Raw genomic sequence first — 27,678 nt, forward strand, 5'->3', positions numbered from 1 at the left:
AACCAGCCATTCTTCTTGTGGCCTGATCCTGTGGCTCACCTTTAGCATCATTGGCATAAGCAGTAGGTAAAAGGGCTGTGCAGTGACTGGAAAGCTGAGTAGAGTTATTCTTCATGCATTCCTGATGTTATTACTCTTTTCCAGAATGTTAGTTGTGTTAGTCTTTTGCAGCAAAAACAACAGAGTTCTGTGGCACCGTAAAAACTTGCAATGTATTATAGCATAAGGTTTCATGGACTAGTCTGTTGTGATTGTAATATCACAAGAATTATTTACAAGCAAATAATGCTTATTTAAAGGTAACAAAACCCGTGCAGTCATATCTTAAGAGATCAACTGACAACCTTAATGATATTAAGATAGAGTTAGGGCAGAATATTGGTTGCAAAACCAAGCTTTTCCTGGTATAGAATTTGGAGTTAATAGTCCACAGGTTTTGTGTTTTGTAACTGAGAGTATAACCCTGAATGTAGCCCATTGTTCTACAGAAAATGTTTTCTGTGAAATAGTAGAGTAAGAGTAATAAATCATAGATCACATACATAAATAACACTTTATCCATTTTTGGTACAAACTCAGTTGTTAACCTTCTTGGGGGGAAATAATAATCATTCTAACTGTCCACATGGTGGCAGACTTTATCCATAAGCAGGAAACTAAGGGGGCAGTCCACATCCCATTGAAAAAGATTGCACTAAATCCTTTCCTTTTTTAATAGACTATAATGTATGTATAGCACAGTAAGCAAGATCCTTTAATGTTCTAATCCTGGAGGGGTTCACATGATCGGTCTGCAGCTTATGTCTCAGTGTAATTTTTAGTCTACTTTTCTTAAGGAAAATAAGCTTATGAGATCACCTGGCTCTGTGTGTGTGTGTGTGTGTGTGTGTGTATCCATATTGGTTAGCCTGGACCAATATGAACCAAATTTGCTACAGCTGTAGGGACGGACATATAGGGACACCTCAATGGCATAGTTTGTGATGATGTCATCGATGCCAATTCAAGATGGCAGATGTGCGAACATTTATGGATGAAGTGGGCTAACTTGTGAAGATGGTAATTATCAGTTAAGGTAATTAAAAGGAAAGTAGGTAGATTGAATCAGAACAACTTGTATATTATCTTTTTTTCTCCCCAATGGACTCCAGTCCAGTTCTATTGTTGTAACTTAAATTACCATTATGCATTTTAAATTTCTTTCTTAAGTATGCCTCTTTGTTTCTTTCATCAGATACCCCATGGTGCTCTCCTATCAAGGTGAAATATGGCTATGTAAGCTGTCGAAGCCCTCATGGAGGGTATTACAAAAATGTCTTGGGTACAAAATGCGACATTCGCTGTCAGAAAGGTTATGAACTTCATGGTCCACAGCAGCTAATTTGCCAGTCAAACAAACGCTGGTCTGGGAAGGTTTTGTGCAAACGTGAGTGGCTCATACTTCCACCAAAGAACTGCTTTCAGTTTGTTTCCACTCTAGCTATCAGTACTACATTTCTCCATCAGTATTTGCATTTAATATTAAAGAAAAAAAGTAAAATATTGTTATATCAAAGTGTTGCTCAATTTCTTAATGCACACTCATCCATCCTAAGAATGGAATATATTGAAACATTACTTGTGTGTTAAGTTCCACATGGAATTTGCCCAAAGACCACCAATTGCCCTAAGGCAGGATACTTCACACATCACCACTCTCATCCTCCAGAGTAATCCAGAGCACAGTCTGCTTCCAACAAAAGGAAGGAGCAAATGTGGTGCATCCTGATACAAGATTTGTCGGGGATCCCCCAACGGGCCACTGGCCACCGCAAGAGATTGGGCCGACATTCGGGAACCTAGCCTCCCAGTGTGGCCGGTGTCAGTCCCTCCCGGCCACGCAACCCTGGAGGTGGCTGCCTGCCCTGGCCAGGGAGCATCTGTCTGGCCCTCACAGGAGAGCAGCGCACTGTCACTTAAATACAAGTCACTGCAGGATCAGGGACAACTCACGCAAGATCTCGGCCTGAGTTCTCACGAGACTTTGTCGCACCTGTCAAGGGTTATATAAAGTAGAGCTGGCCAGTGATGAGGGGCTAGTCCAGGAGGAGAACTGCCAGGAGAAGGAGCTCTGTGATGCCCTTGGAGAGCTGGAGGCAGCAGTTCCCTTGGGCAGTCAGTGAAAGAAACAGATTGCCAGACAGTGGAATAGTGCTTCCCCAGTGGCCATAATTCTGAGGCCTTCTGGAACCCTCAACACAGGAGGAGGTGGAACCTTACAAGATGACTTGAGCAAGTAACCTACTGCTATGTGGAAAGCAAATGGATTCAAAAAGGGAAGTGGGATGGATCACAGACCATGCAGAGAAACAGCAACAGATGCACCTGTGTTGCTGCGTGGACTTAAAAAGCACACCTGTGCTGCTGTGGAGGAGGTTTTGTTCCTGCTAGCCCCTGCATTTAACTGCTCACCTAGTTTGTGAAGAAGCGTAACAGACCTCCTCTGCATCAGCGTGGGTGTGTTTTGTAAAACCTTGCAGCAGCACCAGTGCCTCTGTTACCATCCCCGTTCCTCTGCACAGTATGTAAGCCACTTAAGTGCAATTTTTTAAAAAGCCAATAAAGTCAGTTAAATTGGCTTTAGTTACAATGATAGAACTAAATCAGTGGCAACTTTGGAGAGGAGGCTGGTGTCTCAGTGAAGTCTGCCTCCAGCATAAACTAGACGGGCAGGTAGCCCCTGTGGGGGTGCTGGCTGAAATACTGCTTGGTCCGGAATTTGTTCTTCAGGGTGGTGATGACATAGCTGGCCCTCCAAATGATTCCTCTGTCATATATTACACTACATGCAAACACTTATTAATGTCCACAGTAATTTGATACTGGGTTTTCCCCCTCTAGAAAAACGTTGTCCAACCCTTTCAATGCCAACAAATGGAGGATTCAAGTGTTTAGATGGTGCGTATTATAACTCCCGGTGTGAGTATTATTGTTCTCCAGGATATCAGCTAAAAGGAGACAGAATAGTACAGTGCATGGATAACAAAGCTTGGAGCGGCAGACCTGCTTCTTGTGTTGGTAAGTATAGTGAGACTTCTACTTGGTATTACATAGGGCTGTCCATTGGTCTGAATAAGAACCAAATAAAGCGTATTTTGGAAATGGAATCCAGACAGACAGTGTGCTGTTGCATTTGGAGGCTAGAGTAAAGGTGGGAGTCTGAATAACAGGGCTCTCACAGAACCTGCTAGCAACTCAAACAGTGGTTTGCAGTTGTACTTCTGCAGCTCTAACAACATTCTAAGCTTGTCAGTCAGGATGGGGATGTTAAGTGCTGCTGCTTAATGGAAGAAACCTCCCCACGCAGTAGCGAAGGATGAGCTTGATATTTGAGGGGGTTATAGCCACCTAATGGTGCAGCGGGGAAGTAACTTGCCTAGCGAGCAAGAGATTGCCAGTTCGAATCCCTGCTGGTATGTTTCCCAGGCTATGGGAAATACCTATATCGTGCAGCAGTGATATAGGAAGGTTCTGAAAGGTATCATCTCATACTGCATGGGAGATGGCAGTGGTAAACCCCTCCTGAATTCTTCCAAAGAAAACCACATGGCTCTATGGTCGCCAGGAGTCAACACCGACTTGATGGCACAACTTTACTTCATCATTTTATTAAGGCCTTATCCAAAGCTAAAATATTTTGATGTGATCAAGTGTGTATTTGATCCTCTTTGTCATTGGGGAACAATAAGCCACTGTTAACATCTAGAACCTTGTCCGCTTTCCCAGTGCAACTCTGATCAGAGATTGGACAGAACTGCCCTATTGTGAGTACAGTACTCTAACTGTGGAAAGCCAGTTGATAGGGCTGGGCTGTATAAAATATATATTTAAGAACACAATCCGCTTTAAATGGCTTAGCAAAGAAGCAGTTTATTTTCCCATAGGTCTGACAAAGTGCATTCCTTTACACATGCAACCGTATGGTCTTGCCTCTTCCCCAATAAGACAAATACTGAAAGTACAGATAACAGTACTAGATCTTGGCCATTTTAATTCATCATCAGCCATTTTCTTTCATGGACATTTCAGTTTATGCCTTTATGATTTACATCAAAATGTCTGTGAAACACTGCTGGAATCACTTTGGGATGGCTGAATCAGGCTCTCACAATCTTGCATTTATTTAATTATTTCCACTTGTCTGGCCCAAATTAAATGTATGGCTTTTGTTGTATTGCAGAAAGAAGGAATCCCAGTTAAGGAAATTCCAATTTGTCATGAATTCTCATAATACCTCCCCTTCACTATGTTATTACAGGTTATTGGGAGGAGAGGACGGTTGTGTATATCTAGGGATAGCTCTAAATTAAATTGCAATTAAAGTGGCTAAAAGCACTCTGGTCCAGCAAGAAGAGTTAAGTCAACCATGAGTGTCTGCAGATGCAGTTCCTATAGTAACACAAGGTTGTTGTTTTAATGTAGCAAGAATCCATAGTGATCGGTGAAAACAACTGCTGCTTGGTGGTGGGATCCTAATAAACCTATATCTGAAACACTGAATGCTCAGTATACAGCATATATATGTTTGGATAATCCTTCATACACTGAGAATCTGTGCTCATTTACACAGCTGCCTTACTCATATTGGCTGTTTGTTCTTCTGGCTGCTCTCTCTGCACACTGTGCAAAATGGGTTGGATAACTTGTTTACAAACAGAAGCTATAATTTGTTTTTGTCCTTTCTCCACCTGTATTGCTAAGGTTTGCCGTACAGAATTGGATGTGGAATTGCCACCTTCTGTTTGTGGAAAATGTATTCAATGATTCACTTGCTATGAACAGAGAATAGCTGTCATGGCACAGAGAATTAAAAGGCAGTGGAGGTGGGGAGAGTGTGTCATGAACAAGACAATTGTGTAAAGTGGATTTTAAAGCTGCTTCATCCATTGCATTTTGTTTTTTAATGTATACCATGCCGAAAACATAATGGCTGACATAAATTACACAGATGGTGTTACACAAAAATAAGCCCAATGCCAAATTGCACAGTTTCAGCAGTTGTGTGTCTAGCATGAATGCAATGGCACTACGTTGATGTACTCTTGTGCGGTTTGTCAGCCAGACACACTTAATGACATACTTAAACATTTTTGATCAGTCTATAGTGGTCTCAATCTCAAACCTGTGGTCTCAATCACATGGTAAAAATGCTTGCAAAATGTTTAGAGGGTCCAAATGGATCTGCCTGTAGTCATACATTCTGCAGTAAAAATCGTTCTCAATCTCCAAGTCTCTGTCTTCCTGGCCTGCACACCTATGAGTCCAGGCTGTTGAGAGGAGCGCTGTAGCAGCAGGAAGTTGCATGGGGCAGCAGAGAACAGGTAAGGACCTACTGTATTCCCTTTTTAAAGGGAATACGGGGCTCGCTGGCCCCCCTCCCCGGGTGGAGCCTCGGAGCGCCAAACCTGTGTACAAACGTCAGTTCGTGCACGCACCTAGTGTGTATCTCCTGTTGCAGAATATGAATTGTTTTAGTAGTGTTCCAAGCCTCCATGTCGGTAACCATCATCCAAAGAGAAACCAGCAAAATATTTTAAAAAGAGCAAAAATAGAAGCAAATAAATCAAATAGTGTGAAATCAAATAGTGTTGAAAGCATTTCAATTATTTCCTGAGACTGATCTCTTCCTTAAAAAAAAAAAAAAAAATCGCCTCCAATTTAGTTTATTCTCAAGTTATGTCATAATCAGTGAGGCTATTCACATGCGTGTACAAAACCGGGCTAAGGGAGCCCAGCCCAGTTTTGCACGCACATGTGTACCGCTGGGATTGGGCTGATCCCAGCAGCACCACGGCAACAAACCCATCAATGAAGTCTCCTTTTAAAATGAGGTTAAGGAAGCGAGTGCTGCCAGCAGTGGCCAGTGCTCGTCTGGGTGGGTTGATCCGCCTGCCCAGGGAAGGCAGAATGATAATCTGCTGGGAGGTAAGCTCTTTAGGGCTTCCTTCCTGTAAACTCTGTAGCCCTTTCTCACTACTCATAAGAAAGGGCTCAGTATTTGTTACTGATCTCAGTGTTTTTCATAACCTTTTAGCAGCTTAATAATTATTATTTTATTTATTTATTTATTTATTTATTTAATTTTATTTTTTTACATTTATATCCCGCTCTTCCTCCAAGGAGCCCAGAGTGGTGTACTACATACTTGAGTTTCTCTTTCACAACAACCCTGTGAAGTAGGTTAGGCTGAGAGAGAAGTGACTGGCCCAGAGTCACCCAGCTAGTTTCATGGCTGAATGGGGATTTGAACTCGGGTCCCCCCGGTTCTAGTCCGGCACTCTAACCACTACACCACGCTGGCTCTTTTGTTACCCTATTCCTGTCTTTCAAAATGTAGTGTGATTGTATTTTTTCTGTAATATCATGTTAAGCTGAACAGTATCATTCTTAACATTTGTTTGTTTACAGATATGGAGCCTCCTCGAATCCAGTGCCCAAGTGTGAAGGAGAAAACAGCAGAGCCCAATAAATTGTCAGCCCGAGTGTTCTGGGACACCCCAGAGGGACGAGACACTGCTGATGGCATTTTGACAGAGTGAGTGAAGATGTGAAACTGTAGTAAACTAAAGGTACATCATAATGCAGAGACTGGATGTGCTTTGGATATGCATTCAGCTCTTCAAGGATGTCTGCTGCACCAAGTGGTTTGTGATGCCCTTGTTCCTGGCCTGACCTCCGCAGAGGCAAAGTACGTCTGGCTACAAAAGTTCTGTTCTAAGGGTTGTGAACTCTCAGGAGATCAGTCTGTTAGTACATAACAGATTAGTTTCTGTATGGCTAGCACTTGTCCTTGCTTATGTATGTAGTGCAGTTATGTACTTCTGGTTGGTGATTTTGGAAAAAAGTAAACCCATGCAGGTGTGATCATTCCAAAGCAAGCATTAACCATTTAGCTGATATTCTCTAAAAGATCCCATGTTTCCAAAACCAACCCAAAACAAACCTTACATGACCTATCATTTTATTTCACTTTCAGTGTTACTTTGAAAGGGCTACCACCAGGATCACATTTTTCAGAAGGAGATCACAAAATCCACTACACTGTGTTTGACAGAGCTGGGAATAAAGGAACTTGCAAATTTTTGGTTAAAGTCAAAGGTAAGAACTACGTTTCATGCTTGAAAATGCAACTGATTTCACAGCCAATAAACTCAGACCCTGTTTAGGTGTTACCTGAAGCACCATGGTTGCTTCCATGCCACTCTAGCCGCTACATTTCCCCCTCTCATGCTTAGGGGTGTATCATATGGTTAGCATGCAGCATGTTGACAATGCATTCACTAATGGGATCACTGTCATCCACATAGTACACAGGCACATGAACCTGGGGCTTTTTAGTTTAGAAAAAAAGACGACTGTGGGGAGACATGGTAGAGGTCTATAAAATCATGCATGGTGTGGAGAAAGTGGAGAGAGAGAATTTTTCCTCCCTCTCACATCACACTAGGACCAGGGGTCATCCCATGAAATTGATTGCCGGGAAATCTAGGACCAACAAACGGAAGTACTTTTTCACACAACGCATAATCAACTTGTGGAATTCTCTGCCACAAGATGTGGTGACAGCCAACAACCTGGATGGCTTTAAGAAGGGTTTGGATAACTTCATGGAGGAGAGGTCTATCAACGGCTACTAGTCAGAGGACTGTGGGCCATCTCCAGCCTCAAAGGCAGGATGCCTCTGAGTACCAGTTGCAGGGGAGTAACAGCAGGAGAGAGGGCATGCCCTCAACTCCTGCCTGTGGCTTCCAGCGGCATCTGGTGGGCCACTGTGCAAAACAGGATGCTGGACTAGATAGGCCTTGGGCCTGATCCAGCAGGGCTGTTCTTATGTTCTTATGATCTTCCTTATCCATGTGGGCAGAAGCTGCAGACGCCAGGAAGTTGTGACAGTCTCACCATTCCAGGTACCACAGCTCATGCCAGGTGCCTCAGATGAAGACAGATGTTTAGCTAAGTACAGTCATCCCTCACCAATTGTGAGGGTTCTGTTCCAGCAAAACCCAGTGGTTGGCAAATTTGAGGTTGGCAAGCTATTGAAATGAATGGGAGAAAGGGGGCTAGGGGAACCAAGATTGCAAAAAGACAAAAATGGAAAGATTTTAAAAGACCGGCAAAACTCCCCCAAGTCCCTTAATATCACCAAGAGTCACCCAGAGGAGTGAGCAGATTGAACCTCTAGAAATGTTTTGAACCCCCCAAAATAACTCAAAGGAACTTTAAATCATGAGGAGTGGGCAAGGGTCAGCAAAAGGAATGAGCAGCTTGGAAACACCCCCCCTCCCAATCACTACCCCCATCACTGAAAAACTTGCCAACCATGGATAGTTGGGTCGTGGTTGGTGGTGAGACTGGACAATTTCCCATTCGTGGATGCTCAGAACTGCAGTTGGTGAGGAGACTGTACTGTCTCTCTTTGTGCACATCTGTGCACAAACACACTTCATGCTGTGGGAATATGCTGCATAATCTTAAGAGACTTCACTTTTGCCAAGTCAGACTACTTATTAGAGTTGGCAAACAATATTTCAGAATTTCTGAAGGCAGAGGTGCAAGGGATCTCTGGGTGGAGCACTAAGGAATGGTTCTGCTTTCCAGATTTGGTCCTGTCAAATAATATTGCTGATAAGAGAAGGTGCACAGAGGGGGGCGGGGTGCCCTTGGATTTGGTTGTTGTAGAAGTATTGTTTTAAAATTGTCTGCTTTAGCTGCTTCAGTGAAAACTGTGCTTCATAGCGTGTCTGTCTTCTACAGTGACATCCTCTGCTTGGCAAGCAGAACAGAGCGCTCCACCTCTGCTCTATTTGCTATTCAGCCATGATACTAGCTGGGTGACTCTGGGCCAGTCACTTCTCTCTCAGCCTAACCTACTTCACAGGGTTGTTGTGAGGAGAAAATTAAGTATGTAGTACACCGCTCTGGGCTCCTTGGAGGAAGAGTGGGATATAAAATGTAAATAAATAAAATAAAATTTAAAAATATGCAAACTCCTACACAGAGAGCAGAGCCAAGAATCCTAGCTCCCAAAGTTCCTAGGGGACCTTTCTGCAGTGCTCTCATCCCAAGTAGGTGAAATACAGGTGAAACTCGGAAAATTAGAATATCGTGCAACAGTCCATTAATTTCAGTAATGCAAATTAAAAGGTGAAACTGATATATGAGACAGACGCATTACATGCAAAGCGAGATAAGTTAAGCCTTAATTTGTTATAATTGTGATGATCATGGCGTACAGCTCATGAAAACCCCAAATCCACAATCTCAGAAAATTAGAATATTACATGGAACCAAGAAGACAAGGATTGAAGAATAGAACATTATCGGACCTCTGAAAAGTATACAGTGTATTGTGTTTGATTGGCCAGCAAACTCGCCTGACCTGACCCCATAGAGAATCTATGGGGCATTACCAAGAGAAGGATGAGAGACATGAGACCAAACAATGCAGAATTGCTGAAGGCCGCTAATGAAGCATCCTGGTCTTCCATAATACCTCATCAGTGCCACAGGCTGATAGCATCCATGCCACGCCGCATTGAGGCAGTAATTGCTGCAAAAGGGGCCCAAACCAAGTACTGAATACATATGCATGCTTATACTTTTCAGAGGTCCGATATTGTTCTGTTCTTCAATCCTTGTCTTCTTGGTTCCATGTAATATTCTAATTTTCTGAGATTGTGGATTTGGGGTTTTCATGAGCTGTACGCCATGATAATCACAATTATAACAAATTAAGGCTTGACTTATCTCGCTTTGCATGTACAGTGGTCCCTTGACTTACGATGTTAATCCGTTCCGAACGCACGTTCGGAGGTCGAAATTTTCGTAAGTCGAAGAGCGCATCCACGGAGGTCTGAAAACATTCGTAAGTCGAGGAAGCCGCATCTAAAAATTCGTAGGTCGAGTAAGCCGCATATAAAACGGCAACGACTTCCGGTCTTTTTTGTCATTCGTACCTCGAAAACATCGTAAGTCGAGTAGTTCGTAGGTCGAGGGACCACTGTAATGCGTCTGTCTCTTTTAATTTGCATTACTGAAATTAATGGACTTTTGCACGATATTCTAATTTTCCGAGTTTCACCTGTAGGTAAGTTGTCAGGCTGGAAGCTGCTTATCCAGCAAACTGCTACCGGTAGTTAGTGGCAATTTTCTGGGTTTAGTACCACAGTGCTAGGTCAGGATTCTTTCTTAATGATGGTGCAGCTTAAGTCAGGTTGTTAGGCAAACATTCATTTTCTTCTTATTCCGTGAGACAGTGAATATATGTGAGTTTCATACCATGTATGTAATGTATGTATGTTATAACATGCAGATGTCCCTGAAAGCTAATAATATAATCAATCCCATATTATTACAGTTCCTGCTAAGTAGTGATGTATTAGAAGAGGCACTGAATCACTTAATCCTTCTGTCATTTTGTGTTTCAAGTTAGGCGCTGTGGGAAACTGAATGCTCCAGAAAATGGTTACATAAAGTGTTCTGGTGATGGGGATAACTATGGTGCAACCTGTGAGTTTTCCTGCATTGGTGGGTACGACTTGCAGGGTAGCCCAGCACGAGTGTGCCAGTACAATTTAGGCTGGTCAGGAACAGAGCCAACCTGTACACGTACGTGAGTAATGAATAATTCCAGTTAAGGGGCAGGCTGTGGGATAGGATTGTGTCTTGTGCACACTGTGTGATGAGATTGCTTGTCAAACACCCATGATCGATCCACATTGTTCAACACTTACAGTTGTTCAAGGTCCTTGGCTAGAAGTATGTGTGCGGAGGATTAGGTGGGTGACATTTTGCTAATTAATAGTAAGTTACAAGCCTGTTACAATGCTTCACTAAAGACGGCATAAAACACAAGGCAACCAGCTCTTCCGCTAGCCTTGGCATTTCACGTCTCATTGCATTAATGATGTCAAGATATTTCTCATCTCTCCCATAGGGATTGGGCGGCCCCAGTCTAAAGAAATAGCACACGTGGAGTGGGGCAACTTCTAGAGAAGTTAAGCACATGTTGTTGTTGGGTGGTTCTTATTTTCTTTTCCAAACAGCAGTTTTCACCCCCATAGAAAGTTGTTTTTAAGCTCACTTGGGTTTAAAAAGCAACTTGCAGTGTAGCTCAGTGGGGCCAAGGTGGGCAAGCTCTCCGAAACAAAAAACTTTGTTGAATACATGCAGGCTCCTGCACACATATTGGCCTGTCCAGGCTAGAGCCATGGTGTGTGGGTTTCCTACTCTGCCTTGTTAGCCTTCTTCACCTGTCTCTCCTGATCTCATTCTATCCTTGTTCATTCTTGGTAGGAATTGATCACCAGCAACCACGTCCACACTCCCCTCCACTCATAAATATGTGCAGATACTGCAAAGTAAATTCCGGCACGCAATTTGCTGCAAGTTGTGAATGGCAAGATTTAAGTAGAATTCTGCCTTCTTACCCTAGCTACTAGATCCAGTGGCTTAAATACTGCACAGTGTCCCACTGATGGAAGAGCAGGGCTGCTAGCAAATGCACAGCACTTCTGTGTTCTCCAAGAATTGTGCCTGTGCTATAGCAGTGATTCGCCCATCATTCCCAGCAGGGGCGTAGCTATAATTGAACAAAAGGGTTCAAAGAACATGGGCTCTCAGCTCCTGAGGGCCCTCCAGCTCCATCCCTCCCTATTTTCTTCATTGTCTCCCTCACCCTGGGGGGCCACCTGAGAGAGGGATGAACACGGGCCCCCTCTCCCCTAGCTACGCCCCTGATTCCCAGTGTGAGGAGTGTCACTACAGTGCAGATGCAATCCTGAGGTGCTGTGTATTTGCTAGCAGTGTCAGCTGACAATCCAGACCCACGAAACTATTGGTAGGGCTCTGCACACTAGGTAAGGCAGTACGGTTGCCCAGACACACACACACACACCCTGCAAGTACTGAACTGGATAATTAACAGCTGGCATAACTGTTTCAGGTTAAGTTTCCAGCATTGCCAGTTACAGGATTAAAAGGGCTGTGAAAGCCCCTTGTCCAAGGCCCTTGAGAGCTGCTGCCAGTCAGAGAAGGCAACATTGGGGTGTCTCAGTGATCTGATTTGGATATGGGGTGTATTCCTTTATTTGGGATAAGATACAGAAGTCTTAAACCACAGAATTACTTTGTGTTGCTTGCAATGAGGCTCTTATGATCAGCCAAAACCAGGCTAAGGAGGTCAAGCCCAGTCTTGGCTGATTGTAAGAATCACTGGGATCATGCCCGATCCCAGTGGTGCTTTGGCGGCAAATCTGCCAAAGAGGTTAGCCTCTTGAATAGGGTTAAGGGAGCGAGCACTCCTTTAGTCCCCCCCACTTTTTTTGATTGGCTGCTTGCAGCCAGGACTGGGAGACTGCAGGGGCTCACACCTGTCGCTGGGGGGGGGATACCCAGAATGCACCGCACACTCACACAGAGCATCATGCGTCCTGGCCCCCAACCCTCTGCAATGCTTTGATTTGTGCACCCAGCAACTTCAATGGATCATCTGCGGGGAAGGGAAGGTTAGTGAACCTTCCTCCCCACTCACCCGCCAAGCCTTTCTCACGGATCATTTGAAAGGGCTCAGTGTTTGGATATATGGGTGCATCCAGTCCTAAAACTAGGACTATCTGGATGTGCTCCAATATCCTGCTGCCCCCCCCCACACACCTGCGCGTGTGTGCACACACTTCAGAAGTTAGGCTACCACCACATCTCTCTCTGTATCTTGTCCTGATTTTCATAGCTGTAACAGGGTAATGAAGATGGTCTGTTACTTAATTCAAACAAACTTTATACAACATTTTGCATAGGAACAGCTAGCAGTGTGGAAGCTGCTTGAAACTGCACTGGATTGCCAGCTGCTGCTGCTGAGTTGCTCGTGTGGAGTGGCTCACTTCATAATGTGTTTGTGCTGCAGCAACCCACTGATGGGAGTGATTTCCAGTGACATGAAGAGGAGCCATGTGGCAAGCCCTACACACTGCATAGAGCAGTTGCAATGTCACACACATGACGTACAGTACATTGTCTTTGTGGTTCATCCATTTATGCCCAAATGAAAGTTTAACGCCCCCTTCACACACTTGCCCACTAATGCTGGAAACACTCTCTTATGTAGTTCAATGCTGCTCTGTAGGGGAGATGACCGGGGGCTTTTCAGGCAGGAGGTATTGACTGTGTAAGTGAGCCTATGAAACCTTACATCAGGGCCTCTCTTGGGTGGGTGATTCCCTTTATTCGGACATTTTGTGTAGGAAAACAGTATTCTTTCAACTGGTCAAGCAGTTAAAACAGCTCCCAACGACACACAGAGGCGAGTCTCACACTCGGTGAGACCCGCTGTAAGGGGGTTTGTGGGGAGAGTGGGCTTAGCCCGCTCTCCCCACAGACAATCAAGGCTGCAGTCCTGGGTGGCCAGATCAGCTGCCCACACGACTGCCGGCTCCGTCACGTGCTTCCGCCACGGAGCCGGCGGGGGCTGTGGGGATTGGGGGCCCCGTGGCCCCCAGAAGTTCCAGGATGCCCTGCGTGAGTGCGCGGGGCATGCTGGAGAGACCCCTGAGCCAAGGAGGCTGACGGGGGTCTCTTCGTGTGTTGCTGCATTGCGATCGGAAAACCCGGCTTAGCAGAGCACTCTCTCCACTAACCTGGGCTAAGGGGAGGGGTATTTAAGCAGGTTACCTGCTTTGGGGAAACCAGGCTCACCTGCACGCCTGGTGGTTCCCACGGTCCGTGGAAAGCGGGCTAAGCTCCCTTAGCCCACTTTCCACTGATCGTGAGAATCGCCTCCCAGTCTCTTAAACACAGAAACTGGCTTAAGCAATTAGACAGCAGTTGTATTATTAATAATGGCACAGAGTCATAACACTGCGCCCTGGGATTGCTGAGGACCTCTAAGCAAGTCGCGGAGCTGTTCAGAAGCAGCAGATGTGGAAACAGCATTGCTGCAGGTTTCCCCATTGTTGCGAATGGGGAAACCTGTGGAAGTCCACAGCCGCCCCGGACGCAGCATTACAACTCTGTAAAACTGCACATCATGTCAGCCACTGGCACTATGCAAGAGGTGCCTGTGACACTCATCCCACCACATCCCAATAAGCAATCATGATTGTAACCAACATGCTGATTTGAGTGCTGGGAAATGGCAATAGAAGTGTTACTTTCAGGAGTAACAGCTGGATATTCCAGAGGAATGAGAAAATAGCTGTGCATTTGCTGCAGCAGAAAGACTAAGGCTTCGACCCTGTGCAGACTGATTCCCATTTAAGTTCAAAGAAACCAGTGCATCAGATCAGGCGACATCTCTCTCATCTATTAAATGAGTTTTTCCTTGCCATTAAGAACTAAACTAACATGAGCTTGAGCTTAGCACACTTTGACTTTCCTGACATTTATCTCTATCTCTGTACCCTTTTGACTTCCCTGTCTAAATCGTTTGAGATGATCTTCAGTTACTGCAAATTTGAAAACAATTCTTCATGTGGTCATAAAGTGTTTGAGGGGTTTTCTTGCTTGTAATTTCAGCTATGAATATTAATGTTGGCGTGAGGTCTGCAGCAGCCCTCCTGGACCAGTTTTATGAGAAACGAAGGCTGCTCATTATATCCACTCCTACTGCTGCCAATTACTTCTATAGGTTGCAACTGGGAATGCTGCAGGTGAGGCACAGCCCCTTAAGTAGAAGCTATTCCAGCTCCAAAACTAGTACATGTGAGCAGTATTGATCATGTTGTCTTTCTCCCTTGACTAACAGCACTTATGATGAATCTGGCCAGTGTATTAATTATGGATATAAGCATTGTGCTTGTGCCAGCTCCTGTTTCTACTGCCAACACTTATCTTCATTAGCCCTCTCCTGTAGCATCTACGGCCCTTGATAGCAGGGGAGTGCTATAGACCTTGGTGTTATTCCAACAACAAAGAAGTCCAAATGTTTTTTTAAAAGAGGATTTGTTTCACAAAGAAAAACAAATGAAATAAAAGTTGATGCTTTCCCAAAAAAACCCCACACAATTAAAAGCACGACCAGTTACCATTTATTGTCTTACAGTTGGAGTCCCTTTCTGCAAGCTTCTTCCTTGGCAGTTAACGTCCAACTGATTATACAGCACACAATTATAGTATTCCTCCTGTCAGTTAAGTACCTGGTAACAGTTGCCATGCGTTACTCACTAACCCCCAGACCAATCAACATAAACCATTCTTAACCAGTCAGTTCTACCCAGCGCTAACAGGGCTAGTCAGTGGTATTCATATGGCTTTGGGTTAATTCGATGTATCTGTACACTCCTCAAACTGGAGAGAGAGAGGTTTTCCCAACAACTCCTATAGAAGCCGTAGCTTTTGCTGTTAACTGAGAAATGGCTCAGAATTATTTGTTGTTCTAGGTCCCTTCCACTTAGGCACCTGTATTCAGAACAAAAGGAACTATCCAGATCCAGCTGCCCCTTGTGAAGAAGGGGTGGGGACAGCTGGCACATGTCAAGCCTGTATTCATAGCCATCTAGGCTAAAAACTTGACATGTACAAAATGAAAATTATAATCATCATGTCTCTTTTTCTGAAACTAGTTAACCGAAATCATGCATTTTTAAAAAAAAAATCTCAAGGCAAAGTAAACTATGTTATAATGTAATAATCCTTTCAAAAGTGAGATTTGTTAGTGTTTAAATATTTGAAAAACAAATGACAAATTTGATTCAGTATTTTTTTATCAATTTTTTATTATTATTTCTTGTTTACACAGTCAGGCAGATGTTATTGACTGGTTTGTTTTATCCAGAGATCGAGTCCTTCCCAAGGACCTGGGATGGCTGAATTTTATTATCAATGTTCTTGCTGTTATTATAGATATCGTCGCAGAATATAGGCTGTTTCCAGTAAAGTTGCTTTTTGTAACTAGCTGATGGTGATTTCTGTGGCCCCTATGGTGTTGAACTTGAGGTGCTCTTCAAGTTGTTTTGGAATTGCACCTAGGATGCCAATTACCACTGGGATTACTTTGGTCTTTTTCTGCCACAGCCTTTCCATTTCAATTTGTAGATCTTTGTATTTGGTGATTTTTTCTATTTCTTTTTCTTCTATTCTGCTATCCCCTGGTATTGCTATGTCGATTATTTTGACTTGCTTTTTTTTCTTCTGGACTACAGTTATATCTGGTGTATTGTGTGGCAGATATTTGTCTGTTTGTAGCCAGAAGTCCCATAATATTTTTACATCTTCATTTTCTTCAACTTTTTCAATTTTATGGTCCCACCAATTTTTGGCTACAGGTAGCTTGTATTTTTTGCAGATGTTCCAGTGTATCATCCCTGCTACCTTGTCATGCCTTTGTTTGTAGTCTGTGCGATCTTTTTACAACAGCTGATTAGGTGGTCCACAGTTTCATCTAATTTATTATTATTATTATTATTCCACCTTCTCCTACTTGCAGAACTGTATTTATTCTTGTTACTTGTGTGTCCCTCAGATTTAGATTTTGCATAACAATAAGCACAAGCTATATTGTACAGTTACTCTCTTACTCTTGTAAGTTACTCTTACAATGTAACATTTATCTTCTTACCTTAACCATTTCAGCCAGCACAGTGTGGTTTAGATCTCAGGCACATTACGGTGATTGAATTGGTTGGAATCTATCCAGCACAGTTGGGAAGAATAGGATTAAAACTGATGCCTCCTGCCCTGGCTTTGCAACTCAGGTAAATTAGCCTCTCTCTCTCCTGATAATCCTCAAGATTTGAATTTTTTGAGGGGGGGGGTCCTTGTTTTGTTTGGAATCATGATTTTTATGGAGCAGAACCTCAATGTGGAATTAACTTGATAAACCACATTCCTGAACAGACACTTTGCATGACAGCAACTATGTTGCAGAAATTATAAAAGATTTGATAGAATATATTCTAAAGTAGCAAGCCAGGGTTTTGACCCACTGTGCTCAGGCAGAGGATCTACTTGTCATGTTCAAGACCCTACTTGCCATGCTGCTTGTTACTTGCCATGTTCAAGACCTTTAATATTCTAGGTGGTGGTTCTGAACTCAGGGAGAGCATGTCTTCCAGAAGAGGTGGCTGTGGCATGATACACTTCTTTGGCTTTCCTGGCAGTTGTAGGGAATGCTCATGCTCACTTGTCATGCTTCTGAAGTCTACAGAAGACTGGCTCTTTACAAGCTTTTAGCTGCCTACACAAGTTGCTACCATGTGGCAAAGCGTTATCCGCTTCCTCCTAGGGACTCACAGGATTGAGTGCCAGCTCCCAGTGTCGTTACAAGGCCATAATTAGGTATTTTTACAACAGTGTACACAGGGTTGGCTCAGACCCATCTTGTGTGGCTTTGGTATCCCTGTTCACTGGCACACAGGCTGCTTGTTACCCAGTGATGTGCCCTTATCTCCCTCTCACCTGACTGTGCACCAGCATTGCTGTAACTGTTCTTCTCTGCTTCCATTAATGAGCTAGAGTGTTGAGCTCTAGCTTCCCTTCCCCTCTTAAAAATAAACAAACATTAGGAGTGGGAGGAAGAAGAGAAGATGTAGCGTTGAAGGTGCACCACTGGTGCATAGATAGGGGATCTGCCCTCTCCTCAAGGGAACCACTTTAGTTGGCCTTATGGGCAGGCCTACTGTGAGTGCACCTGAGGTTCCAGGACAGAGGGAGCCAGTTACTGTCCCTAACCTTTTTCTCAGCACAACTGTGCTTTGTAAAGGCAATTCTGGCTACCTTCCAAGGACAGAGGCTCCTCTGTGTGTGTGTGCTCTCTCTCTCTCTTTAACTAAGACAGCCACACACCTTATAAATAAATAGGTGCCAGTGTTGAAAAGTAAGGTAACAGGAACTCTCAGCTGTCTATTCCTCGGTTGCAGGGTACAGGATCAAGCTTCAGCAGAACGTCAATTACTGTGCTGCTGCTTCCCAGGTAGTGAGGGGGGATTTGGCAAAGGAAGAGGAGATATAAACAGTGTGATGAAAACACATTGACACATGGGCTTCCACAACACAGAAATGAACTTGGCATACTTCCCATAAAAAAGCAAATGGTAGACAAAATTTTGCACAGCTTTCTCAGTTTTCTGTGCTGATTTTAACAGCTGCATAACTTGATAACTGGTGAAGGATTTCTGTCTTATTCCTAGCAGCAGCTGTCTGCTTAGATTTGTGACACATGTCTGTTTTTAGTCACAGTGGAAAATACGTGTGGTCAAACTGTACACTGAACCCTAGGTGACTCCGACTGAGAGTCCAGTTGTACACATTTAGCAAATGTTTTATAGCCTTCCATTGCCTTTATTCCACAGGTGAAAGAAAGGAAAAAATGTTTCTTCTCTCACCTGGGAAAATGCATTATTGAGAAGTTCTTAAATGCAATGGGCAGGGAAGACCAACCAGGCAATGTGGCTGTTCATTAAAAACGACGGACTGTTACAAACCTGGTTTTGCCTTTCTCCCCCCTCAGGTTGTTGCTTCGAATCCCCCACTATAACTTCAACATGGTGGTGATTGATAAACATGGCGTAGACAAAGAGAGATATCCTTTCCCAGCTACCCCTGCGGAGCTCTTTGCTCTCATTGATACTTTCCCTTTAAGGAAAGAAGAGATGAAACTGCAAGCAGAAGCTGGCCAGTCTTGTCCCTGATTCTGACCTGCATATGACCCTTCTACTTCTGCTGCCTAAATTTCTTTCTGGTGCTACTCAAAGAATGGAAGTCACTGATGTACAGATCTTTCTTAGTGTGTATGTGTGTTTTTAGCCTTTTGTGTCCTTGGGCTTTTGCTCACCTAATGTATGAATGATGCTTCATTATTTTCAAAAATTCATTATTTGTCTTTGAAGGTCTTGAAAGTGTTGAATTGTTATGGTTAGATTTCCAGGAGTTAATTTTAAATTGCTTCCAGTGTAAATTTTTCCTTTTTACAGATCTTTTATTAATAAAATATTGTTTTGCATAACTTGCTTGTTTAATGCTTAAGTATTTGGGTGCAGAACCGTCAGTACTATCTTCAGAATTGTTCCTTCAAAGAGGCAGCAAACATCTTACTGATCTCAATGGCTAACCATTCAACACAAAGTCTCAACAAATGTCCACAAAATGTAGCCTCCAATGGTTTTATTTCTTTTGTTCTAGGCAGAGCTGGGCATTAATAGAAGTCACAGCCCAGGTCTCTGCTTGGCAATTTAAAGATTGGTTTTTTAAAAGGATGATCAGGTTAACTGGTCAATATTTTATGCGCAAACATTTTGTAAGTAGTAAATTTCTCTCATATATGTAGAACTCTCGCTTCATGAAATCAGACTCCTAACCATCAGCAGCTTCACAGATGACATTTTCACCTAATAAATTTTGGGATAGGCTCATTTCCTTAAAGGCTACTCAGTCTGCTATGATGTATTTTGATGGATAATTGTATACATAACTACTTTAATACAGCCTATTACTTGACTGGATCTAGGATATCTATCAGACAACAGAATTACCTGTTTGCAGCTAAGGCATAAAAATAACATGAACTCACAACATGTGGTAGTTTGTTGTTAAACACAAAGTATACATTTTTGCCCCTAAAAGTGAAAGGATTTTAAGCTTTGGAGGGAATATTGCATCTCCAATATCAGATGTTTGGGGAAACACTGTCCTAGAGGCTTCATTACATAAAAAAATACACTTGCAAAACGATTAAAACTTTGCATTGCTAAAGATTTTAATACACAAAATAATACCTTATTTTACACTAACAAATTAGCTCAGCCAGCCTCCCCCCCCCACACACACATCTTCATGAATCTGAATGTACAAATTCAGAGGAAAAGTACAGAAGCCAGCTTGAGTGGGAAAGAGTTCTTGCTGATGTTTGGCAACGCTTAACATAATGCAGTCCCAGTTTATCATTTGATACTGTTCATGCCCAGCACAAATGTTCCAAATGATACAGTTGTAACAGAAATAAATAAGACATCTGATTGTACAGCAAATGCAACAAAGTGTTTTTGCAGGTAAATATACTGAAGCCATTTGAAGAATAATAAAATTAAGTTCTGAAGCATGCAGTTACTATAACATTGCCACAAATGAATTGTGCTAGTCAGCCTCCTGACAAGTTAAAAAGTAGGATATGGCAACAACCCCTTTATCATGTGAGACTTGCTCACTTGTCACACAGGAGGATTTGAGATTTATAGATGCTAATTTCACACTGTGCCTGAGAGTACATTATATGTACCAGTTACAAGACAACATTCTTAGACATAGCATGGGCAATTGGTGTAGATTGGTCAATTACAGAAGTAGTCAGCAGTCTTTACTTAATGCATACCTTATACTGTGGGAGTTCCAGGGATACAACTTTTTATTAATCCACCTTTAATCCAAGGATCCCATTGCTACAAAAATCAGTAGATGCAAACAAGGTGATAGTGTGTAACTCCTGCTCAGCAAATAGGCTAGTATAACAAAGGAGTTTTGATGGAGTTGGAAAGGGAGAGATAGAACATCACTTTTTCAAACAGGAAATCCTCACCATTTAAGAATTTGTGGTTACACTGGTCTGTTCTGCCTTTAGGCCTTTAAAATATAACTAGAAACAGATATCTAAAGAGAACACCACTGTAGCTGGTTACGAAAATGGGTGGTCTGGTTTAATATGATACATCTAGCTCAGGGATTCTCAAACTTGGGTCCTCAGGTGTTATTGGACTTCAACTCCCATAATCCCCAGCCTCAGTGGCCTTTGGTTGGGGATTATGGGAGTTGAAGTCCAATAACACCTGAGAACCCAAGTTTGAGAATCACTGATCTAGCTCATTGTCATCAGTTTGTTATCGTTCTGTGATCTAGCTGTTTAGAAATATGCAGAGGTGTACAAAACATGCAAAGAATTACAAGCTTCCATTGTACCTGCTCTACATATTCATTTCTGGTTTTTCTGAATCAGTTTTAGTAGCATATGGTTAAACTATTCTTAACCAGGCATCAATATAAACATGAACTTTTTCTAACATATACCTTGATTGCTTTACTAATGCTCTGGCAAAGGTGAACACAATACATGACTGACAAGCACACCGGTTAGAATAACTGGGAAAAGAAAAGTCAAATAGGAAACTATTTCCTTTGTTTTCTCCCACATATTTCTTTAAAGAAAGATGCAGAATTGTTAAGCCAAAAACAAGTTTCCAGATGAGTAGCTGGTGCTACCAAAACATACACCATTTGCAGTCCTAGCTTTTTGGGTAGCTGCTGGTATTCATTGTATCGGTTTTCACCAGTACAAAGATCATCTTAAGGCGCGAAAGGCAGGGTATAAATGGGACAAAGTAAAACTTCAGTATTAACATGAATCACAGTACAGCTGTGAGATTGTTTCTGAATCACTGCTCTATCTCCATCTAGTAATGCAGTTTCCTCACTAAGCAGTTGCAAATTTACTCAGATTCATACAGTATTACAGCTGCATTATATATTAAATAGAACTTGTACACATATGTAGTGCCACAAAGGGCCTTTGTAGCTTATGCAAAACTGAACTTACACATACTGAGTCATGGAAGGCCTGCATATTTTCCCTAGATCATCCGCTTATTTCATTGCAAATATTTATGTATGCAATTCAATCTATATTTTTGTACATCTTTTTATCAGCACATTAATTTCATAAATCCATAGTGTCTGTGATTTTTCAAAAAGTATTTTTGCTGAAAGACTCGTGCATTTTCACTGAACTTTCTTTTCTGGGATACTGCCTCATTATCAATATCTGCATGTATGTCTCTTTTGCTTTTAAGGTTGCTACTCTTTGGCAATGCTGGTTTATTGCTTCCAAATACACTCCCCCGCCATAATTTGTAAAGGCTTGATTACATGAAGATGATCTATTTCAAGAACAATTCAGTAAAATGTACCTGGTTTATATATTATGCGCTAACCATAATAAATATTCAGAGCAGATGCAATGTTGTCTCACTCAAATCCACTGGATTAGTTAAGATCAGTTTTGTTGGGCTTATGAGTCTCTTCACACATTATGTTAAATGCATGTGCTGCTCCGTTTGCTTGTACAGTTTATTCACATTGACAGAAGTACAGTTTATTTGTATCCTGTATTTGAGGGAGCTTGTAGGCAAGTTGACTTTTTAAATGAATGCATGTATAGTCATTCACATGAAAACATGTACATATGTACAGACAACTGTATACATATACAACATTGTGTCTGAAATGGACTATGGTAATGTAGCTCTATACATCCACATACTGTGTTTTAAGTGTGCTTTGACTTTATGGTCAGAGTTTTGCAAAGGAGCAAAAAGCAATTACACTTTGGGATTTTAAAAAAATAGTAGAGTCTACTAGTTACTTAGAAAGTTTTTATGACAGAATAGTAAAAATCTAACAACATATATTTACTAGGCAGAAGATACCTTAGCCCAGTCATAGATGCACACAAAGCTCCAAGATTAGTCCCTGACAGTTTTTAAAATCTCAGGTAGCAGGAATTTGATATGTAGATTACACTTCTTAGGAAAGTTCAAGACATTCATATATATATTTTTAAAATTTATTTATTTATTTTTATTAAAGAGCTTGCAAAGGGGAAGGAAAAGAACAGTTTGAAATTTGTAGGGTTTCAGTTTCAAACATTGTTCATTTTAGTGTGTAATGACCATATATAAATATGAATCAGAGTACACTTGAATATGAGAAAGATCATCTGCTTCTCTTGGGCATTATGTTGTGGGACTATTGACTGTGAAAAAATTATTAAACAATAATAGTTAAGATATGATGATTAATTGAGAATTTCTGCGTGTGTGTGTGTGTGTGCCCCAAGCACATTCAGGTGTAAAAAGTAGTGCATTCAGCTAATTTCTCTCCAAACTGGGAGAGGAGGTGACAAAATGGCAAATGCAGTTCAATGTAAGTGAGTGCAAAATGACGCACATTGGGGCAAAAAAACAAAAGCCAACTTCACATATATGCTGATAGGGTCTGAGCTGTTTGTTGGTGACTGACCAGGAGAGGGATCTTGAGGTTGTGGTGAACAGCTCATTGAAAGTGTTGACTCAGTGCATGGCAGCTGACAAAAAGGCAGATTCCATGCTACAGATCATTAGGAAGGGGACTGAAAAATAAAACTGCTAGTATTATAATGCTCTTATACAAATCTATGGTGCAGCCACATTTAGAGTACTATGTTCAGTTCTAATCACCATATGTTAAGAAGGACATTGTAGAACTGGAAGAGGGCAACCAAGATTATCAGGGGCCTGAAGGACCTTCCTCATGAGGCAAGGCTACATAATCGGGGGCTTTTTGGTTTGGAAAAGAGGGACTACAGGGAGACATGATGGAAGTGTATAAAATTATGCATGGAATAGAGCAAGTAGACAGGCAAATTTTCCTCCCTCTCCCACAATACTTGAACCAGGGGTCATCCCGGAAAACTGAAGGTTGGGAAATTTAGGACCAACAAAAGGAAGTGCTTTTTCACACAGTGCATAATTAACCTATGGAATTTACTGCTATTAGGATGTGGTGATAGCCACTAGCTTGGATGGCTTTAAAAGAGGCTTAGACAAATTCATGGAAGACAGGTCTATCAATGGCTATTAGTCTGGTGGTTATACGCCACCTCCAACAACAAGAGAAAGGGCATGCCCTCACCTCTTACCTGTGGGCTTCTCAGGGGCATCTGGTGGGCCACTGTGTGAAACAGGATGCTGGACTAGATGGACCATGGGCCTGATCCAGCAGGGCTGCTCTTATGTTCTTAATTTAGGTGGCAAGATTGTTCATGCAAAATTTTGTATTTGTAGTTCATCAGGAAGTATGACTTTTATTTTGCACAAGCTCTTCAAAATACATAAGAGATTCCACAAAAGTGAATGACATCCCAAATCTCACAGATGGCAGTGCTTGCTGTTAAAGTTGGTTTTAGTTTAGCAATGCACACAGTGACTTGGCTACTCCATCTAGCAAGTGGCACAGAGCCATATGGGATTGACCAAAGAAGCTCAGTTTATTTGAAACTGATGGAGACATGTGTACCTTGGAAACCATTGGGAAATTGTGCATCTTCCATGCCAGATGTGTGGTTCACTTCTATACTGGTTTCTTCAGTGGCCCAAATTGGTGCAGCACCAATGGCTGCTTGAACCTAGTCTTTTGGATGGTTCAGCTAGCAGCTATGGGCTTGCATCAGAATTAGGATTCTGTTGCCTATTGCTATGAATAGCTCTAGTTCATATCCACACAGTGTCCATAAGAAAGCAATCTAAAGCAGAGTATGGGCAAAATGAAGAACTCTTACTCCCACTTCAGTTCTTCAAACTGAATATTGCCACTCATTGTTTCCACTAAAATTGGTCAAGGCTGCGCTGCAACGCACCATTTGAATCCTACAGACACTGAGACATCTCAAATCACTCAGGAGGAGCAGCAGGCACATGCCGTTTATCTGCTGGAATGATGGAGAAGCAGGACATTGAATAGGTCGCAAGAGGACTAATGCACTGCACTGCCTCTTCACTTGACTTGGCAAGGTGTTTAAGTTAAAAGAGGCTAGGTACAACCATGCCTGTACTTCTAACCCTTCACTTGTCCTACCCTGACCTAGAGCCTCAAAAGTAGCTTTCTCAAGGTCTACATATATATATGGAAGGCAAATCCTATATCAAAAGCCTGAAGGAACTGGGCATATACAGAGAGTTGAAGATAGTGACCAATTGTAATATTATTACAATGTTCAAATAATTAAATGGAGATATGAGGGCAGGGGCTTATGCAGAGGGAAAGGGAGGAACTACTGTTCCACTCCATTCACAGCTCACTCACAACAGGGAGGTCAATTTTAGGTTAACTATTAGTAGGAATAGTTTATTGATGCCGTTCAGCTATCTAGCAAGGTTGTAAAATCTCCTTGCTTGGAGGAGTTCAATAAAAGATTGGACAGGCACTAGTGCCCCTGTCTTAGGGCAGATATTACATTATCTAATTGATACCTCTTTCAACTTCAATATGAGAAACTTGGATTCTCTCACCACCACCACCACCACTCTCCAGTACTTTAAAGTTCTGGGAAGAATTAACAAATCATAATAGCAACGACTTCTGGAGGGGGCGGGGACTCTTCATCAGATGCTCTTTGGCCTACTTCCTTGGCACCTTCAACTTCATATGAAGTGCTGAAACACATGCGGTGCACTGTTGCTGAGATTTATGGGATTCACCTTATTTGTCAGCAAAATCTGATTGTCTCAAAACACCCCAAAGAACAGTTATGTTTGTGAGTAGAGAACCAGATATATCTGACTTGCTTATTACCAAGCCTACTACTGGGAACCATTTATGGAAATGAGCCTGCAGAACTTGAAGGGAGAAGTAGATGCAAGTAATTACTTAGCAGCTTGCCTGCAGTCTAACATCCCCTTAGTTCATTCTAACTATTCAGCTTCTTTGAAATGGGCTCATATTGAACTACCATAAACCTTATCACTCAGCCTTTTGTGGCTTTTCTGCGATAACACAAAATATGCAAAAAGAAGCAATCTTAAGTTAACAAAGGAGCTGGCTTTTACTGTGGAAAAGAGGATTTTAAGACAACCTTACTGCTGCCACTCAGTCACACCTGAGAAATCCAGTCTTGAAAGTGACATTTCACTGTTTTCAACTAAGTAAGGTAGAGCAGTGTTAAGATATAGATGTAGGAAAGTGCTGAATGCTTACATAATAATACATAATAATTATTTCAGGAGCTTTGAAGTCCAAGTTGAAAAAGAGTTTTTGTCTTCCATTTTTCACATGTGCAAATTATAACAGAAGGAGCTTCACTGTAGACCAGTCTCCATTTTAATCACAAAAGCAATATACCTGGAGTCATTCTTATATAAATTGTATCCTCTTAGAGTCTGCGTTTTCCCATGCTGGATCTCAGCATTAATATACCTTCCACTGAATCTCCAGGAGTGTCAATCATCCTTTGCCAAAGAAGCTGCTCTTCTCCTTGAGAATCCATCCAGTCAACTTCTTTGCCATTACTTAAACCTGAAAATTACAAGACATGGTGAAGGGTTAGCATATTTGCTGTAGTCTGAGAAAGCTAATGATTTTTTAAAATTCTATCAAATATATTCTATAGACTGTGAAATCTATGTTTGTCCTTTTATGAAGAGAAAATGGAAGCACATTCAATTGTTGAAGGAAGTACTTCGATTAAATGTAAAGGAAAATGGGGAATATCAAAACTAATTACTTCTAAAACAGATAGAAATGACAAGAATACAGGAGATGCCTATGCAGGATGGGGGTGCTCCACATACTGTACTTCCCCCTTTTAAGAAAGGAAAAAATGGTTTTGAAAATAGTGAAATAAGTTTTGGCTTATTGCCACAACACCCATAGTAAGATGCATCATATGGAGCCTTTATTAAAAAGGGGGAGATTATGCGTTTACATGTAGACTAGGATTTACAATTTAAACTTCACATTCAACAGCAGCAAGATGTGAAGCAGTGAAGCAGAAATAATCTGTTGTGCCAAATGCCAACTGTCCTTGCAAACAGCTGACCTTTAGAAATCTCTGTTGGACTGAACTTCTGCAACATTGGTTGGCAGTGCAAAAGGAATAAAGCCTTTTAGCTTTAGAAATTGTCTGGAAGTTTTTCACATGGGGCTTTTAACTTGTATCTCCTCCAGAATAGAGGGGGTGCATTCACATAGTGGCCAGATTTACCCCTAGGTCCCTGCAAGTTATTGGGGAGCAGTTCACACACAATTCGTGTTTTTCACTGTGCATTAGAGTGTAGCCCGATTTACATCCGGAGTTTAAAAATCCACTATTTTTGTTAGTTTTGGGGGACAAACTTGAGTTCACAGTAAAACCTCCCATTAAACTCACCGTAAAGCCTTCTGTGTGTCAAAGTCCCTGGAAGCTAAATCTAAAGATTAACATTTGACTCTACAGATAGTAATTTCTTCTACAGATAGTAGCATGACCAGTGCTTTGTAGCAGATTAATAACTAATCACTAAATAATTAGCAAAGTTCTTTCTGGCTATTTTCTGGCTTGAGTTATGTGGAAGCAAGGGAGAGAAGTGAAAGAGAGCTGTGTACTTCCTCTGTTTATGTTTCTGGTTAACACATAAAGAGAGAACTCATAACCACAGCTGAAGTTCATAGGTTCCTCCTTCACACATTATACCAGAAGTATTATGAGGAAGCACAATTATACTCACACTCCCTTTCCTCCTGCTTCCTGGCAAAGTGAAGCCACCCTCTGCCACTACCTTAGAATAACCACACAAAAAAATAAAATAAAAAAAAATTAAAAAAAATTAAGTCACACAAAATTCTGGCATGTATAGAGATGGGAGGGAGGACTGGGAATTCCACACTGATTAGTAGTGTGCATCTTTCAATAAGATTCTGTATGTGAAGATGCTGCAAAGGCATCAAAATAGCAAAAGGCAAGAGGGCTTTGAACACACCAGGGCTGCACAACTCTACTCCTCCAGCTGTTTTGGACTAAAACTCCCATAATCCCTGAACTTTTGCCACTGTGGCTGGGGATGATGGGGGCTCTTATCCAAAAACAGCTGGAGGGCTGGAGTTGTGTAGATCTTTGTTATGGTACTTACAGACCCTAATAGCTCAATAAAG

The 27,678-nt window shown here is 42.0% G+C and overlaps 2 protein-coding genes across 8 annotated transcripts in view; one reads left to right on the forward strand and one right to left on the reverse strand.

The window, feature by feature from the left end:
* SRPX (sushi repeat containing protein X-linked) overlaps positions 1–18,976 on the forward strand; it is a 46,537-nt gene extending 27,561 nt beyond the window's left edge. For both annotated transcript variants that reach the window (XM_053308064.1, XM_053308065.1), the window contains 8 exons: positions 1,235–1,426; positions 2,881–3,057; positions 6,448–6,574; positions 7,016–7,137; positions 10,468–10,647; positions 14,551–14,684; positions 16,606–16,727; positions 18,482–18,976. In XM_053308064.1, coding sequence (XP_053164039.1) covers positions 1,235–1,426; positions 2,881–3,057; positions 6,448–6,574; positions 7,016–7,137; positions 10,468–10,647; positions 14,551–14,684; positions 16,606–16,727; positions 18,482–18,662 — 1,235 coding nt within the window. In that variant the 3' untranslated portion in view covers positions 18,663–18,976. The remainder of the gene's footprint in view (positions 1–1,234; positions 1,427–2,880; positions 3,058–6,447; positions 6,575–7,015; positions 7,138–10,467; positions 10,648–14,550; positions 14,685–16,605; positions 16,728–18,481) is intronic.
* A 725-nt stretch (positions 18,977–19,701) lies between these two features.
* Positions 19,702–27,678, reverse strand: part of SYTL5 (synaptotagmin like 5) — a 97,652-nt gene continuing 89,675 nt past the window's right edge. For all 6 annotated transcript variants that reach the window (XM_053308059.1, XM_053308063.1, XM_053308061.1 and 3 more), the window contains one exon: positions 19,702–26,064. In XM_053308059.1, the coding sequence (XP_053164034.1) occupies positions 25,922–26,064 (143 nt within the window). In that variant the 3' untranslated portion in view covers positions 19,702–25,921. The remainder of the gene's footprint in view (positions 26,065–27,678) is intronic.

The sequence above is a fragment of the Hemicordylus capensis genome, chromosome 3, assembly GCF_027244095.1.
Source record: "Hemicordylus capensis ecotype Gifberg chromosome 3, rHemCap1.1.pri, whole genome shotgun sequence".
Taxonomy (NCBI): domain Eukaryota; kingdom Metazoa; phylum Chordata; class Lepidosauria; order Squamata; family Cordylidae; genus Hemicordylus; species Hemicordylus capensis.